Here is a 16556-nt window from a genome sequence, read left to right as displayed (position 1 = left end):
TTCAATTTCAATTTCATTTAATTAATTCTTGTGCCTTTTCATTCTCTACTTTTTGTGTTATATATAGAGATAAGAACTGATTTTTTTTTTCATATTGTCTTGCTTCTAATTGATTTTCATTTTATTTCATAATTATAATGATAAGAGTTGAGATTTATACAATGTTCTAATTTTAAGAAAAATAGTGAGCTGATAAGTTTGTATATATTTTTTGCTGATAAAAGCTACCTCATTATATAATTCTTAATTTGTTTTAATACATTTTCTTTCTGAAAGTTTTATTTCTTAAATCACTTGCAGCTTTGTTGTACTCTTAATTCTCAAATCAGGGGCGGATTTAGAGTATTATATGGGTGTTCCCGGAAACCCAGTAACTTTCTTACTGTTCTTGAATTTATATTGAAAAAACTAGTAAATATATAAAAATTATAAGTTGGGAACCCATAAATGAATTGTGTTTATTGGTCTAGTGGTAAAGATGGAGCTTGCTAAATTTTTGTTAGGCCTCTTGGTTGTGGGTTCAAACCCCATCACCAACGGTATTTAATTTTTATTTTGAGCAAGGAACCCACAAACTTTAAATTTTAGATCCGCCTCTGTCTCAAATAACTTGCGACTTTATTATATCAGGATAATTGGTGCATGCTAATCAAGTTAGCAATTCAAACACATGTTTAGTGACGATTTTTTATTTATCATCAAGAATTTCAAAGTTGTTGAAAGTAGTAGTGGATATAGACTTACCAAAAACTCAATGAAAAGTATTTTCATTACTTCAACCGCGATCAAGAATTTATCTGAAGATATTGTTGATATTTCTATAAATGAATTTCTTTTTATCAAGTCAAAATAATTTGAGCCAAGGGTGAACAACAACACTATCTTATCAGGTATATATATGTATTATTATCAACTTTGTGGATAAATCATTTAACTATCCAATGTTTGTTATAAAACAATAAAGAATAAAGAAGAAGAGTAGAGAGAATAGAGAGAGTAATTCTTATTTCTTTTCTTAAGGGATGATTTACAATGAAGGAAGCCCTTCTGTTTATAGGATGAATTTGCCCCTAGTTTCACACTAAAAGATAAATACATCAAATCCTGATAGATATCAAATAGATCTTGATAGATCTTGATAGACATTCACTATAATTGATATATATCATAACACTCCCTCTTGAATGTCTAACAATACGCATATAGGATGCCTCATTAAAAACCTTACAAGGAAACCCAGTGGGACAAAACTTCATAAGGAAAAAAGAGTACAACGCGTATTAGCTCCCCCTAATAAGAACTTTCTTGAACCTTTGCATTCCGATCTTGTGCACCATCTTCTTGAAAGTTGCAATTGAAAGAGACTTGGTGAATAAGTCAGCCACATTGTCACTTGAAGGAATCTGTTGTACGTCAATATCACCATTTTTTTGGAGCTCATGTGTATAGAAGAGCTTTGGCGAAATGTGCTTTGTTCTATCTCCTTTTATGAATCCTCTTTTAGGTTGTGTTATGCATGCTGCATTATCTTCATATAAAATCGTGGGTACTTTATCACATTTCAATCCACATTTTTCTAGAATGAGATGTATTATGGACCTCAACCATACACACTCTCGGCTTGCTTCATGAATAGCTATAATCTCAGCGTGATTCGATGAAGTGGCTATGATAGACTGCTTTATTGATCTCCAAGATATGACAGCATATGAATACATAGCCTGTTTGAGATCGAGATTTATGCGGGTTAGATAAGTACCCAATATCAGCATAACCAACAAGATCGAAACTGCAATCTTTAGAATAAAATAAGCCTATATCGGTAGTGCCCTTTAGATACCGTTTATATGTTTGATCCCATTCCAATGTCTCCTAGTAGGAGCAGAACTATACCTTGCTAGAAAATTTACTAAAAAGACAATATTAGGACTTGTAGTATTTGCAAGATACATTAGTTCACCAATTGCACTAAGATATGGTATTTCAGGACCAAGGAGTTCCTCATTCTTTTCTTGAGGTCGGAATGGATCCTTATTCACATCAAGTGATCAAATAACCATCGGAGTACTTAATGGATGTGCTCCATCCATATAGAATCGTTTCAATACCTTTTCTGTGTAGACAGATTGATGAACAAAGATGTCGTTTGTCAAATGCGTAAGGTATAACTTTGTCTTTCCGAGATCTTTCAGCTCAAATTCTTTCTTTAGGTAATCAATTGCCTTTTGATACTCTATTGGCGTTCCAATAAGGTTTATGTCATCGACATAGACAACAAGTATAACAAATTCCGACGTTGTTTTCTTTATGAAATTACATGGGCAAATTTCATCATTCGTATAACCTTCTTTAGATAAATATTCACTAAGATGGTTATACCACATGCGTCCAGATTGCTTCAAATCATACAATGATCTTTGCAATCTAATGGCATACATTTCCCGAGGATTTGAACTATATGCTTTTGGCATTTTAAATGCTTCAAAAATTTTCATGTATATCTCATCATCAAGTGATTCATATAGATAGACTGTTACCACATCCATCAAATGCATTTCAAATCTCTCATGGACAGTGAAACTAATAAGATAACACAATGTTATTGCATCATAACTGGTGAATATGTCTCATCATAATCGACACCAGGCCATTGTGAAAATTCTTATGCAACAAGGCGTGATTTATACCTTTGTATTTTATTTTTCTTAGTTTTTTTTCACACAAAGACCCATTTATAGCCAATGGACTTAACACCATCAGGTGTTTGAGTTATAGGTTCAAAAACTTCACGTTTGGCAAGTGAATTCAATTCAGATTAAATTGCTTCTTGCCATTTTGGCCAGTCATTTCTTTGTCGACATTCTGTGACAGATTGAGGTTCAAGATCCTCACTGTCTTGCATGATTTTAATTGAAACATTATATGCAAAGACATAATCCACTATTATTTCAAATCGATTCAAATTATTTTCAACATCACTTTAATTTATGGATAGTCCCTTATTTTCTTGAATCTCAGGCTTATTGATTCCTTCAGAGATATCAACATTGCTCAAATCTTGAACTTCCATATGTGGATCTTTCGTAGTGTCATCTTGACCATTAGTTTTTATTTTTCTAGGATTTCAATCCTTAGAACCTAATGGTTTGCCACGCTTTAAGCATGCTTTAGATTCATTAGCTATGACACTAGTGGATGGTCCTTTAGGGGCATCAATTCGAATTGGGACATTCTCTACAGAAATATGTGATTTAGTGATCCTTTTCAAATCTGTAAATGCGTCAGGCATTTGATTTGCAATTTTCTATAGATGAATAATCTTTTTTACTTCTTTCTCAGAAATAGAAGCACGTGGATCAAGATGAGATAGTGATTGATTTTTCCATAAAATTTCTCTTTTGATATCACTATCTTCTCCCCCTAATTTTGGAAAAAGTATCTCATCAAACCGAGATACTTTGGGGCCCAACATAAATTCCTAACCTTCTTTGGGGCCCATCTTGTTGCGGTTTGGTGGTGCTATAGGCACATATACACCGCACCAAAAAGTTGTCAAGCGAGATATATTAGGCTCTTGAATCAAAATCAATTACAAGCAAGATATATTATCCAATGTTTGTTATAAAACAAGAAAGAATAAAGAAGAAGAGTAGAGAGAATAAAGAGAGTAATTCTTATTTCTTCTCTTAAGGGGTGATTTACAATGAAGAAATCCCTTCTATTTATAGGGGAAATTTGCCTCTAGTTTCACACTAAAAGACAAATACATCAAATCCTGATAGACATCAAATAGATCTTGATAGACATTCATTATAATTGATATATATCATAACAATGTTGACATATTAGGATGACTTCTATCCAATTGTTCTATGCAATATAATTTTTTTTAAATTATCTTCATTTGGTGTTTGAGCTTATATCCAATTGATAAATTGAGCAATCAATTACTTCCTTTTCTCACCTTTCAATTTATTTGACTTGGATATCATCTGTTTAATTCACTTTCCATATTCATAAATGTTTGTGGCTTGAAGGAAGTAATTAATGGGTTTGTACTCCCCTTTAGTAATTTCATTTAGTGCTTGAAGTAATTGAGTCCATTTTCGAGTTGATGCCAAGCTATAGCTTTTATATATGTAGTTATCCTCTCTCGATTAGTTATTCTCTTATTCCTTACACCAAATAAGATTTGTCTTATATCTTCTTTTGAGGTGTTCGTGCGGGTGTGCGAATGTATGAATGACTTAGTGGATACATGAAATTAGTTCGAATAATTATCAAGGTAACTTATTAATGATAACTTTATTTACTTCTCTATACAATTAACAGAATATTTATCCTTGGATATAGGTGTAACTGAAGAACATAACAAATGAATGTGGCATATGCAAAAATCATACAAAAGCAAATTGCATATTTGAAAAGGAACAAGAGCAATTAAAAATGACATATACAAAGGAGTTCTATTAGATCAATCTGACAATGGACGTGCTTATGTATTTATATATTATTTTACTATTATTTTATATAGCGACAGATCTCATACATATCCACAAAAAAGTATACCAAAATATATATTGTAGTGCCAACAAAATCTATTGTCAGATGCCCGCTTAGTGTAATAATAATAAAACAAAATTGTTATTAGAGAATATATTCAAACAATTAATTAAGAATTTACGATTCCTTATTTAATTTGATAAGCTACATTTTCTATCATCATTTCAAAATGATTTCATAGGATAATTAAATTAAGAAATAATAATGCAGTTGAACAACAGAGCAAACTTAAAGTTCATTAAAAAATCAAATTACTTCTAACACAAGTACTTTAATGCTCGCGCGAAGCACGGCCCAGTTCTCTAGTTAGCTTATATGAGTCAAGACGGTTTGGTTATATATTCCTACTTGTCATAGTTTCTTTCATGTGCTATAATACTAGACTAACACAATGTGTAAAAGTAATACTCCATTGTATACGGATAATGCTTAGAGTAATTTTATCTAAGCTTACTTATCATCATCATTCTCTACACGTTTAATAAATATTTTGGGTGATAATCCTTTCGTCAAAGAATCGACAATCCAAAGTTTGATGCTAGTAATGTTTTTCATTGATAATTTATATTTTGGACTTTTTATTTAACTAAAAAGTGTTTTAACTCTATATATATGCTTAACACCCTCAAATACTTTTTTTTTTAAAAAAAAAAAACTATTTCAAAATTATTTCAATAAATTTTCAACAGACTGATGATATTGTCGTCTAGTTCAAATCCCCATAAAAAAAATTCCATAACTAATTAGGTTGAAACGTGGCCTTAAAATATGCCACAAGCTCATCTTCAGCAATGCATGCAACTACGTAAAATAGACTACTTCACAATCTTGTTAGAATTATTTATTTTATGTGGACTTAATATTAACTTTTTAATTACGTTAAAGTAAAATGGGTTGATGTTATTAGTTGGTGGACAAGACACAGGCCACGTATTCATGCGGATTCCATATGGGCCTGTATCCATTTCATGTTATTGATGTGGGATGACAATAGTATAGGCCTGTAGTAGACATGTGAGCCCAAAATGGGGGGTGCACTAGGTTAAGACTTTTAAGCCTATAAATATAAGGCTAGGTCTCCTTTCCTGACTTTAACATAAGACGTATTCTCATAATCTGTCAGCCGTCATAAGCAAAGGAGAGGAAAACTCAGCCTTGTTCATCTTCGGTTACGTGATACAATAACGGACAAAAGTACGTACCTTTCCTCTCCCATATTCCACTACTTTATAGGTGTTATTGGTTTTATGTGAATTTGTAGTGTGTTTCTATTTTAACATAACACTTGGTATCAGAGTTTTTCACATAGATCTTGAATCCTATTACTCAATTCATGAGAAAAATAACTGGAAATAATGATCGTGATGCACTCCGTCTTAAACTTAAATCTGAAATGATTTCCCTTGTCAAAAGTGTCTAAATATGTTTTAAAGTATATCGTTAGTATTTGCAAATTTAAATATTTTCAAAAGTTTTTCACTATCTTAAAAGGCAAAACCGTACCTTAAAAGACAAGAGGAGGACACTGTGATTGAACATATCCCTACCGATTTGATGCATGTTGATCCACTAACCAGGGGCTAAGACCCATAGTCTTTATTGCAACATGTTCAGAATATGGGTGTTGTTGAGTCATTTGATTTGCTGGGTTAGTGGGAGTATTTAATAGTATTATTCATTTGTCATTAGACTACTCGTCTTATTGTTTCAGGCTTATGGTAATATTATCTCTTGAATTGATATTTATATTATGGTAGATTTTTCTATCATTTATGTTGATGATATTTTACTTAGTAGTAATAATTTGGGACTGTTGCATGAAACTAAACATTCATTGAACAAAATATTTGATATGAAAGATCTAGGAGAGGCATCATTTGTTCTGGGCATTGAGATTCGATGAGATAGATCTCGTAAGTTATTGGGGCTTTCACAAAAGACCTATATTGACCGTATTTTGAAAAAGATTTCAAATGAAAAATTGTAAGCCCGGTGATGTCCCTGTGGTGAAAAGTAATAAGTTAAACCTAGATTTGTGTCCCAAAAATGATCTTGATAAAGATTCTATCAAAGATGTGCCTTATTGAAGTATTTTTCCGCTACATTTCTTGTTTATAGAGTGTTAATTTTATTTATTGATATTGGCTGAAGTAAAGCCGGCTAAACTAAAGTCATCTTAAGAATGTGTTCTGGTGGCTATGTTATTAAAGATTCATTCATTTAGTTAGTTCCATATGCTTAGATTAAATAATATAAAAGGTTATTTATTTTACGATTTTTTTTAAAATTAAGCTATTGTTTACAAAAGATATCGAGTTGCTATTTGTTTATTTATTGATTCTATTTGAATTTAGTTTCATTTGAATTGTATCTAAATCAGATTTATAATATTTTTAATTGAGTGGATACTTACTGTGTCACATGAGTAAATCAAGCAATGGTATGTTGAATCCTTGAGATTGAATTTATTTTGTAAAATAGGGTAAATAGTGTACACCAAAGTGACCTATTTGCTTTGTTTTATGAGACTTGTTTAATCTATTTCGAGGAATATCACTAAGTTAGAACATACAATGATCTACTCAAAGGAGATTTATTGTGTGTTTTAAATTAGTATTGTGATGAGCCCCATTATGTGAAAATATTTTGATTTTAGTAAATTTATCTGCCCAAAGGGGATAGATTTCTAATATTGAAAATATTTTCTTGTCTTGCCCAACGGGGGGCAACTTGTTGATGCTGTGGGACTCATCGTTGTGATAAGATTATTATTCTTATACCTTGCTAGATTGATAAATTCATTCATGTATGTTGTGAAAAGTTACCATTTATTTGAACAATAACAATTCTGAAGTTGTGGTTCTATCGGGCTCTAACTTTAAGCGATGGAAAGATGATCTTGAATTTGCTTTGGGCATGACTATATAAATCAAACTTTGCGTGAGGATGAGCCTCCAACTCTTACTAATTCTAGTACAACTGTTGAAAAAGAACTTTATGCTAAGTGAGAGAGATTTAATAAGCTATGCATCCTTGCCTTTAGGAGGTCGTTTGTTGAGCACCTTAAAAGTGACTTTCCTGAAACTACCAATGCCAAAATTTTTCTTGCCCAAGTGGAAGAAAGGTATCTTGTATTCAATAAGGCTGAGATTGGAGATCTAATGAATGAACTTGCAGGGATAAGGTATGACTTTATTGGGGGTGTTAAAGACTACATACTTAAGTTGGTCCATATGCAGTCCAAACTGAAAACTCTTAAAATAACTCTTCTTGAAACTTATATTGTTCACTCTGCTCTTAACTCTTTGCCTTCTGAGTTTAGCCAAATGAAAACTGCCTATAATACTCAGGATGAATCTTGGTCAATTAATGATCTCATCTCCAAATGTGTTATTGAAAAAAAAAGAATTAAAAAGGAGAAGGGTGAGGTTGCCATGTTATCTTCTAATGATTCCAAAGCAAGCTCTTGCAAGGGACCTAGAATGTTTGAAGGATCTAATAATCATAATTTTAAGAAGTCAAAGGAAGGTAATCACATAGCTCTTATTTGTTTTGAGTCACACTTTGTACATGTCCCCATTAATTCTTGATGGTTTGATAGTGGAGCTAATACACATATTGCCATTTCCTTGCAGGGGTTCAAAAACATAAGAAACCCAAGGAAAACAGAGTTAAAAATTAGAGTCGCCACAGATGTCCAAGTTGAAGTAGAGTTTATAGAAACTGAAGTTTTAGACTTAGAAACTGGTTATAAGCTTGTTCTTGAAAACACTCTTTATGTCCCATCTTTTAGATGAAATTTGATTTCTATTTCAGTTTTATACAGATTTGGTTATGATTTTAATTCTCTTGATGAAAAAGTTAATTTGCTTTTGAACTCCCGAATTGTTGGTCATGGAATCCTATCTGGTGTTTTTTTTTAAAATTTTCTTGGCTTCTGATTTTGAATACAACTCTTTTAGTTTTGAAATTGTTGGGTCTAAACAACAATTTTAAATAAAAAATTGGGCATGTGGTGTCATAGGCGTTTAGGTCATATCTCTAAGGATAGAGTTGATAAATTGGTTAAGTCTAATATTTTACCTTCTCTTGATTTTAGGGATATAAGAATATGTATTGATTGCATTAGAGGAAAGTTAATAAAAAAATGCTACTTCTAGTTCTGATTTGTTGAAAATCATTCACACATACATAAGTGGTATGTATTCTACTATAGTATATGGTTCAAGTTATTTTATCATCTTCATTGATGACTTTCTTCGATATGGTTATGTTTTTCTTATTAAAGAAAAATCAGATTCTCTTGAAATGTTCGAAGTGTTTAAAACTGAAGTAGAGAAACAACTGGGAAAGATCATTAAAAAAAAGTGAGGTCTGATCGAAGGGGTGAGTACTGTGATAGATACCAGAGAATAGGCAACAAATGTGACCCTTTGATCTTGAGCTACCTTAGATGGATGTAAAGACAACTTTTTGAATGGTGATCTTAATGAAGAGGTTTACATGCAACAACCCCAAAGTTTTTTTTGGTAAAGTCAGTGAGCATCTCATGTGTAATTTGAAGAAATATATCTATGGCTTGAAGTAAACTTCTCGCTTCTCGATAGTGGTACTAAAAGTTCGAGAAAATTATCACTTTTATGGAGTTTGTGGAAAACAAGATTGGTCATTGCATCTATCTTAAGATCAGTGCGAGTAAGTTCATCTCACTCTTTATGTTGTTGATTATTAGTGTGCACATTTTAATATTATTTTATTATATTAAGGCTTTTGCCTTACGTGTTGGCTATGCCTCATATTGATAAGATTTTATTATTTTTTTATTGGATCTTTCTTTTGGAGACATATATGGTATATCATTCTACCTTGTGAATTTTCTGGTTATTGCACCGTGTAATATGTTGCACATGTTGAACCTTGAAAATCAAGATTTTCTCGTAGAGCGCATGTTGTTTTAGTGATGACACGTGTTGTAACAAAAAATTGCGGTGATAATTTTTTTGTGGTACGCACGTTGATTTTAAGTGTACATATTGATATGAAAAATCATTTGAAGGACTAACAATGAAATAGCCTCGATTTGGAGTCCATGTTGGATATTTCTTGCTATGCTACCACATCATTTGGTTTATGTCTACAAAACTTCAGTGTTAGTAATTGTGGATTGATCTTGTGTCGTTGATTGATGTAAGTACTGTTGCAGTTCAACAGTGATGTTTTGCTTGACTGAACTATGTTGGAGATGGCGTTCTACCACTAAATACTTATGGCCATTGTCTATTCAGTTCGAGAGTCATTTTCATAAAAATAAGTTTTCCAAAACTTTTCTTTAAAAGTTAACGTTGTCCAAGTGGAAGAATGTTAGAATTATTTATTTTATGTGGACTTAACATTAACTTTTTAACTACGTTAAAGTAAAATGAGTTTTTGTTATTATTTGGTGGACAAGACACAGGCCGTGTATTTATACGGATTCCATATGGGCCTGTATCTATTTTATGTTATTGATGTGGGCTGACAATAGTGTAAGCCTGTAGTAGACCTGTGAACCCATAATGGGGGTGCACTAGGTTAAATCTTTTAAGCCTATAAATATAAGGCTAGGTCCCCTCTCCTGGCTTTAACTTGAGACGTATTCCCATAATCTATCAGCCGTCATAAGTAAAGGAGAGGAAGACTCATCTTTGTTCGTCTTTGGTTACGTGATACAATGGTGGACAAAGGTACGCACCTTTCCTCTCACATATTCCGCTACTTTATAGGCGTTCTTGGTTTTATGTGAATCTGTGGTGTGTTTCTATTTCAACATAACAAATCTTTCGTAGTATTGCTCCTCTAACCAACATGAACAAACAAACAAACCGCATTAATATATTTGTCATATCTTACAATTAGCATAATCTGAATTTGAATATCCAACCACATTTTGAATACCCAATCACATTAAGATGATCAAATTTTCTTTAAGTAGGCATATACATTTTTTGTTATTTTTTAAATATTTTGATAGTTTCTTCGTAGCTTTTCAAAAATTCTATCGTTGATGTTCTCAGTAACCCAACAACAAAATTCATATCTAACTTTATATATATCAGGACATATATCAACATATTTAATATTAATATTTTTTTTATATCGGGACATGTCTGTACTTGAATATTTAACAACATTAAGATGATCAAATTTTCTATAAGTGAACAATATTTTTTTTGGTTTCCCATCCGATGTCTGATGCCTGCATTGGAGCCCCGACTAATCCGAATCACGCGTTGTAGGGCCCATTAAGGTGGCAGCACTCCCAACAGAGTTTTGTCCATACCCAGGGTCGAACCCTCAACCTCTAGTTAAGCGTGGAGCAGCCTTATCCAATTCGCCACAACCTATGTTGGTTATAAGTGAACAATGTTATTTGGAAGCATGTGGCTTTTGTTGGGTTCTATGCGTGTGTGTGAATGAAAAATGGAGGATAAAGTAGTGGAGGGAAACACTAAAATGGAAAGTGTACTCTTTTTGAAAAGCTTACTAAATTCTCCCATATTGGTGGGAGAAAGATGCTTTAAGGTGTTTATATTGTGGAACACTTACTCCACATGGTAAGTGAGGCTAGAACCAAGAAGTGCCTCATGTCGTTGTCGTTGTCACTAGGCTTTGGCTTCAACTTCAGAAAATGATCGATGAGATCTATTTTTTAGACAAAATTTATTTGAATCTTGATGAACAAGTGAAATTTTAATTCAAAAATCTGATGAAATTGCTTTCTCCATGTGCGGGCGCATACGCAATGCATCTCAAAGGGATGCGATCCTTCGAGGTGAAAGGCACACTGTTTCACGTTGTGGGGTGATCTGCATGTGCATTTAGGCAACCTGCGAGCGCGGGTGTAGCGCAGATAGTCACTGAAATTCAGACAGTGTCACCTGTGGCCGTAGATTAGGGGCAGGTCCAGCACAGACTGGGCGCAGGTGACGTGACTGTACTGAATAGGTGCCTTTTTACTGAACCAATGCATCCTTTTCAAAAGAACACATTAAAGGCTATAAATACCTGATATATTCCTTAGTTATAGACATAATTTTTGATACCAAAAACACTCTACATATCTTAAAAAACTCTTTGTGATCATTAGCTGTTGAGTGAGTTCGAAGAATCCAGCAATTTGAGGTATCGATATTGTTGGATTGAAGGACATTTTATATTGGTAGAAATATTCCATAACCTCGGGTACAGTAAGGGGAATTATTCCTTAAGGACACTCCGTGAAGTCGGGAGACTTGGCCTTAAAAATTCTGTTTCATCTTATTTTTAAAAATTAACATACTTCTTGGAAAGATTATTCTTAATCTTGTATTGAAGGTGTTAATTAACTTTATAGGTGTTCTTGGTTTTACACATGAACTTGAGTTGAAGTTGTTGTGCCTAAATACAGATTCTTGTACCCAAAAATATTGCAAAATAACAGCTTTATATATTTCTAAACATGCATTAGGTTCTCAACTGCAATATATAAAAATATTTATATACGTTTTGATCCAATAAAAAGTGATCCATGAGTTATCTTAGTAGTTCAGTTGGTTGGCTATTTGACTCTCACCTTATCAGCATGCGCTTGATTTCCTTCATTGTAATTATCTCTCATTTTTTTCTTTTTCTACCTTGAATTTTAGGAAAAAAGATTCAAAATATATCCTAACTTTGGCGAAAATACAATACACCTGAACTTTGCGAGGACCACCCTGACTATCTATAATGTATTTTAGTGACATTTCTTTGCTTAGTTGGACCACTAGCTCAATCAATGCAATAAGAGTATTTCACACACATCTTTTAAATAAATAAAATAATTTATTATTTTAATTAATTTAATTTTAACTTTTACTTTTTCATATTTCACAAATTAAAAAGAGAAAAAGACTTGAAATAAATAAACGCATTGGTTAATTTCCTTCGAATTGGCTGAGTTGTGAGATGAATTAGAAGAAGATTCTTGGTGGGTTTTGTGCACCTGATGAAAGCATTTCGGTGGCCAGAATTTTTAGTGGGATAGACTCGCGGAGGGGTGGCTCCTCTTTTGGCATTGATATTCTTCTGTCAAATTCGTCAGAGCTCCGTTGCCGACGATAATTAAAGATTGGTTGGTGATTCCGATCCACCGTCCTTTTGAGTCAATTTTTTTGGATCACATAGATTAGATGATGAGAACAAAATCTAGTAGCATACTCACTTCGAATTTCGTCAAAAGGTTGACGAAATTGAAGGCGATGTTTAGGCAAATTTTGTACACCGCTGACAGATTTCGCCAATGGATTGTCGGTGATTGGTACGGTGAAATCCCTTGCAGTGCTTACTTGAGAGAAATCTTAGAGAGAGAAATTTAATATATTTGGGGTATTTAATAAAAAATATATATAAAATAAAGGACAAATGCACTGCTACAAATAGAGATAGGTTTATAAAGATTTATTTTGATCCTTACGCGCTTATTGCGGATGTATTCACGTTTAGGTCCAATAACTAAGCAAATAAATGTCACTAAAATACAGGGGCGGACCCATATTTTGTTTGGGGTGCTTCGGCACCTAGTAAACTCGACATAGATTAGCTATAATTATATAAGAATCATAGCAAAAATAGTATTATATATAAAAAAAACACCCAGTGAACAAAAATATGGCTAGGTGTTGTGGCTTTAGGTGCAACTTTCATTTCTTGTTGCGCGTGTTCGAATCCCTGCAGTTACGTCTATTTTTTATAAACTTTTTTACAACTCTACAGCTATATTTACTTGCTTAGTTGCCTACAGCTATACAAAGTACACACATATGCCATAACACGTAGATTTTTGGGTTTGACTTTTGCAATATTAATATCAATTTATTTTTATATTCTTTTTCACTTCTTAATTTATTAAATCAAAAGACAAAAGTAAACCATTCTTCCTTATTTACTCAAAACCCTTCTTCACCAAAAGGCAAAAAAATTTTAGCTTTCTCTTCCAAAATTTAAAATAAAATTTCATCTTCTTCTCTTATTCTTTCAATTTTATTTTCAATTTTTATAATCTTCATTCACTAATCTCAAAATGAAGTTACTTTAATTTTCTTTAGAGTTAAAAATTTAAAATCTGATGTTGGATTTGAATTTTTATATGATATGTATCTATTTCTTATCCATTATTATTGCTATAGAAAATATTTGAGTTAGCATAAAGAGTACTTGATTTGAGAAATTTTAGGTGATCCACTATTCCTCTCAAAAAGATGAAATAACAATTAACACATATATGTAATATGTTGCTTTTCTAAGAGGAAAGTTAAACAATATTACTACAAAATATATACGTAGTCACTTTATGATTAGATCATTAAGATACTCTTTAATTCACAATTTCAAGTGATAGAAAGAAATTACAATCGACACCTTCTTACACCCAGTTGACACTTGACAGTAGCATAGATAGCAAACATACGAATCGAAAATAAATTCATGTATCTTGTCTAGCATTTAGCAATTAGTTTTGAAATATTTTGCCACTTCACCAATATCCTAAATGTCACAATAATGAAATAAGGATTTTAGATTTTTTTTTTCACCAATCTTCTATAGATATGACTCTATGAATGATTTTTGCTTGAAAGTCGTATTAATTGGATCTTGTTTTTCAGGAATTTTTACAAATCTATATAAATCGAGATGTATAAGTTTGTCATTATATCAAACCGTGCGCAACCAAGCTCTAATGCTACTATTCCACTCGTTGCTTCATCCATACCTTCGGAAGTTCAAAGAGATACTACTTTTTCAAATATCAAATTTACATATTTAAAAGTCGACCCAGCAGAAAGAAGGCCTATAGTAGAATATGATGCTAATATACATGACAAAGTTAGAAGATATTATATTCAAAAGGGGCCTTGTCAGTCTAAGGATCATATTTTTTCGAAAACTCAATTTGGGAAGAAGAAAATTACAATGCGTAAATTTCATCCTGGTTGGTTCAAGGGTTCATATTCCAAGTGGTTAGAGTACAGTGTATCAAAAGATGTTGCATATTGTTTGTGTTGCTATTTGTTTAAAAATGAGCATGAAGTTCATGAAAATATGACGGATATTGCTTTTACGCAAAATGGCTTTAAGGATTGGAACAAGGCTTTGGAGAGATTCAGAACTCATATTGGAGAGGTTAATAGCATCTACAATAAGTGTTTCAACATAATGATTAACTTAATGAATCAATCACAATCTATTCGCATATCTTTTGAAAAGCATTTCGAGAAACAAAAAAATAAATCTTGGCGTTGCTTGAATGCTTCAATCGATGTAGCAAGGTTTCTTTCGAGATTAGGATTGTCATTTTATGTTCATGATGAGAGTGTATCATCTACAAATAGAGGTATATTTCTTGAGCTTTTGCGATGGTATGGAAACACTGATGAGAATGTTGGGAGCATTATTTTAAAAAATGCCCCAAAAAATGAAATGATGTGTTGTCCAAAAATTCAAAAAGCTATTGTTGATGCTTGTGCAAAAGAAACAATCAAAGTTACCATGGAAGACTTAAATGGTGATTATTTTGAGATACTAGTTGATGAATCAAAAGATATATCACATAAGGAGCAAATGACACTTGTTCTACGATATGTTGATGAAAAAGGTGAAGTGATAGAGCGATTTGATGGTTTTGTCCATGTTAGTGATACATTTGAACGATCATTGAAGGAGTCAATCTATTCTTTTCTTTTAGATCACTCACTAAGTCCCTCCTAAATCCGTGGTAAGGTTATGATGGTGTAAGTAATATGCAAGGAGAACTAAATGGTCTTAAGAGTTTAATTTTGTGTGATACTCTATCTGCTTATTCTACTCATTGTTTTGCTCACCAGTTGCAGCTGACACTCGTGGCTCTTGTGAAGAAGAATTCAGATGTAGATGATTTTTTTTGTTTATTTATTAATGTGTTGAATATTGTTAGAGCATCTTATAAGCGCAGGTATTTGCTTAGACAACATCAAGCTGCAAAGTTAGAGAAGTTGATCATTTCTGGTGAAGTGCACACAGGACGGGGACTAAATCAAGAATGTGGACTTCAACGGCCATGTGAAACTTGTTGGGGTTCTCACTGTAAGACATTAGAGAAATTCATTGACATATTTTCATCAATTCTTTATATGCTTGGATTTATTGCACGTGAGTGCCCAAATTATCTTGACAGACTTACAACTGAAACTCTTAAGAATACCATTAAGGGGTTTGATTTTGCTTTTATGCTACACTTGATGTTGAAAGTTCTAATGATAACAAATTATTTGAACTCCTCATTACAAAAGATGGATCAAGATATTATCAATGCTATGGAATTGCTTAATACTGCAAAGCAAGGCTTGCAAAGGATTAGAGATAGTGGATGGAGCTCATTACTAGATGATGTTTTTTCTTTTTGTGATAAATATGAGATAGCGATCCCAAAAATGGATGCTCGCTATATTCCTGGTAAGTCGAAACATAGAGCTCTTGATGTTACATATTATCATTATTTTTGGGTTAAAAGATATTTTGTTGTTATTGATTTGCTACTTTAGGAGCTGAATAATCATTTCGACGCTGTGAGTACTGACTTACTTCTTGGTATGTCTTATTTACATCCCGCTAAGTCATTGGTAATTTTGATAAGTAAAAAATAATGAGATTGGCTGAATATTATCCGAATGAGTTTGATAGCAGCAAACTTCGAGATCTCAGTTGTCAGCATGATAATTTCATAGCACATGTTTGAGGTTCTGATAAAAGATTTTTCAATATGAAGGGAATTACTGATCTTGATAAAGTATTGGTTGAATCAGAATTGCATCAGACCTGGCCTCTTGTTTATTTGCTCATCAAGTTGACTTTCTATAAGATCCCGTAAAAATCGCATGTCAAAATAAGCTCGTAAAGCTCCATGAGAGATTCAAACACTTACTCTTGTTTTAGACTTCCTAACTTCGGGGATTTATTTG

General features: G+C 32.6%; 1 protein-coding gene across 1 annotated transcript; it reads left to right on the top strand.

Annotated features, from left to right (window-relative positions):
* The first annotated feature begins 14661 nt into the window (after positions 1–14661).
* On the top strand, positions 14662–16139 carry LOC124889595. The gene is made up of 3 exons (XM_047401555.1): positions 14662–14953; positions 15068–15249; positions 15444–16139. Exons 1-3 carry the CDS (start codon positions 14662–14664, stop codon positions 16137–16139), a joined length of 1170 nt encoding a protein of 389 aa, XP_047257511.1.
* Positions 16140–16556: the final 417 nt, after the last annotated feature.

Source organism: Capsicum annuum, chromosome 12, assembly GCF_002878395.1.
Source record: "Capsicum annuum cultivar UCD-10X-F1 chromosome 12, UCD10Xv1.1, whole genome shotgun sequence".
NCBI lineage: Eukaryota > Viridiplantae > Streptophyta > Magnoliopsida > Solanales > Solanaceae > Capsicum > Capsicum annuum.
Note: the sequence above shows the minus strand (reverse complement) of the source record. Positions and strands in the feature narration are given on the sequence as shown.

Coding starts and splice junctions, on each gene's coding strand:
- LOC124889595 (XM_047401555.1), top strand. CDS start 14,662: ATGACGGATATTGCTTTTACGCAAAATGGCTTTAAGGATTGGAACAAG. Junction 14,954..15,067: donor TGTATCATCTACAAATAGAG/GTATATTTCTTG, acceptor AAATTCAAAAAG/CTATTGTTGATGCTTGTGCA. Junction 15,250..15,443: donor GATTTGATGGTTTTGTCCAT/GTTAGTGATACA, acceptor TTTGCTCACCAG/TTGCAGCTGACACTCGTGGC.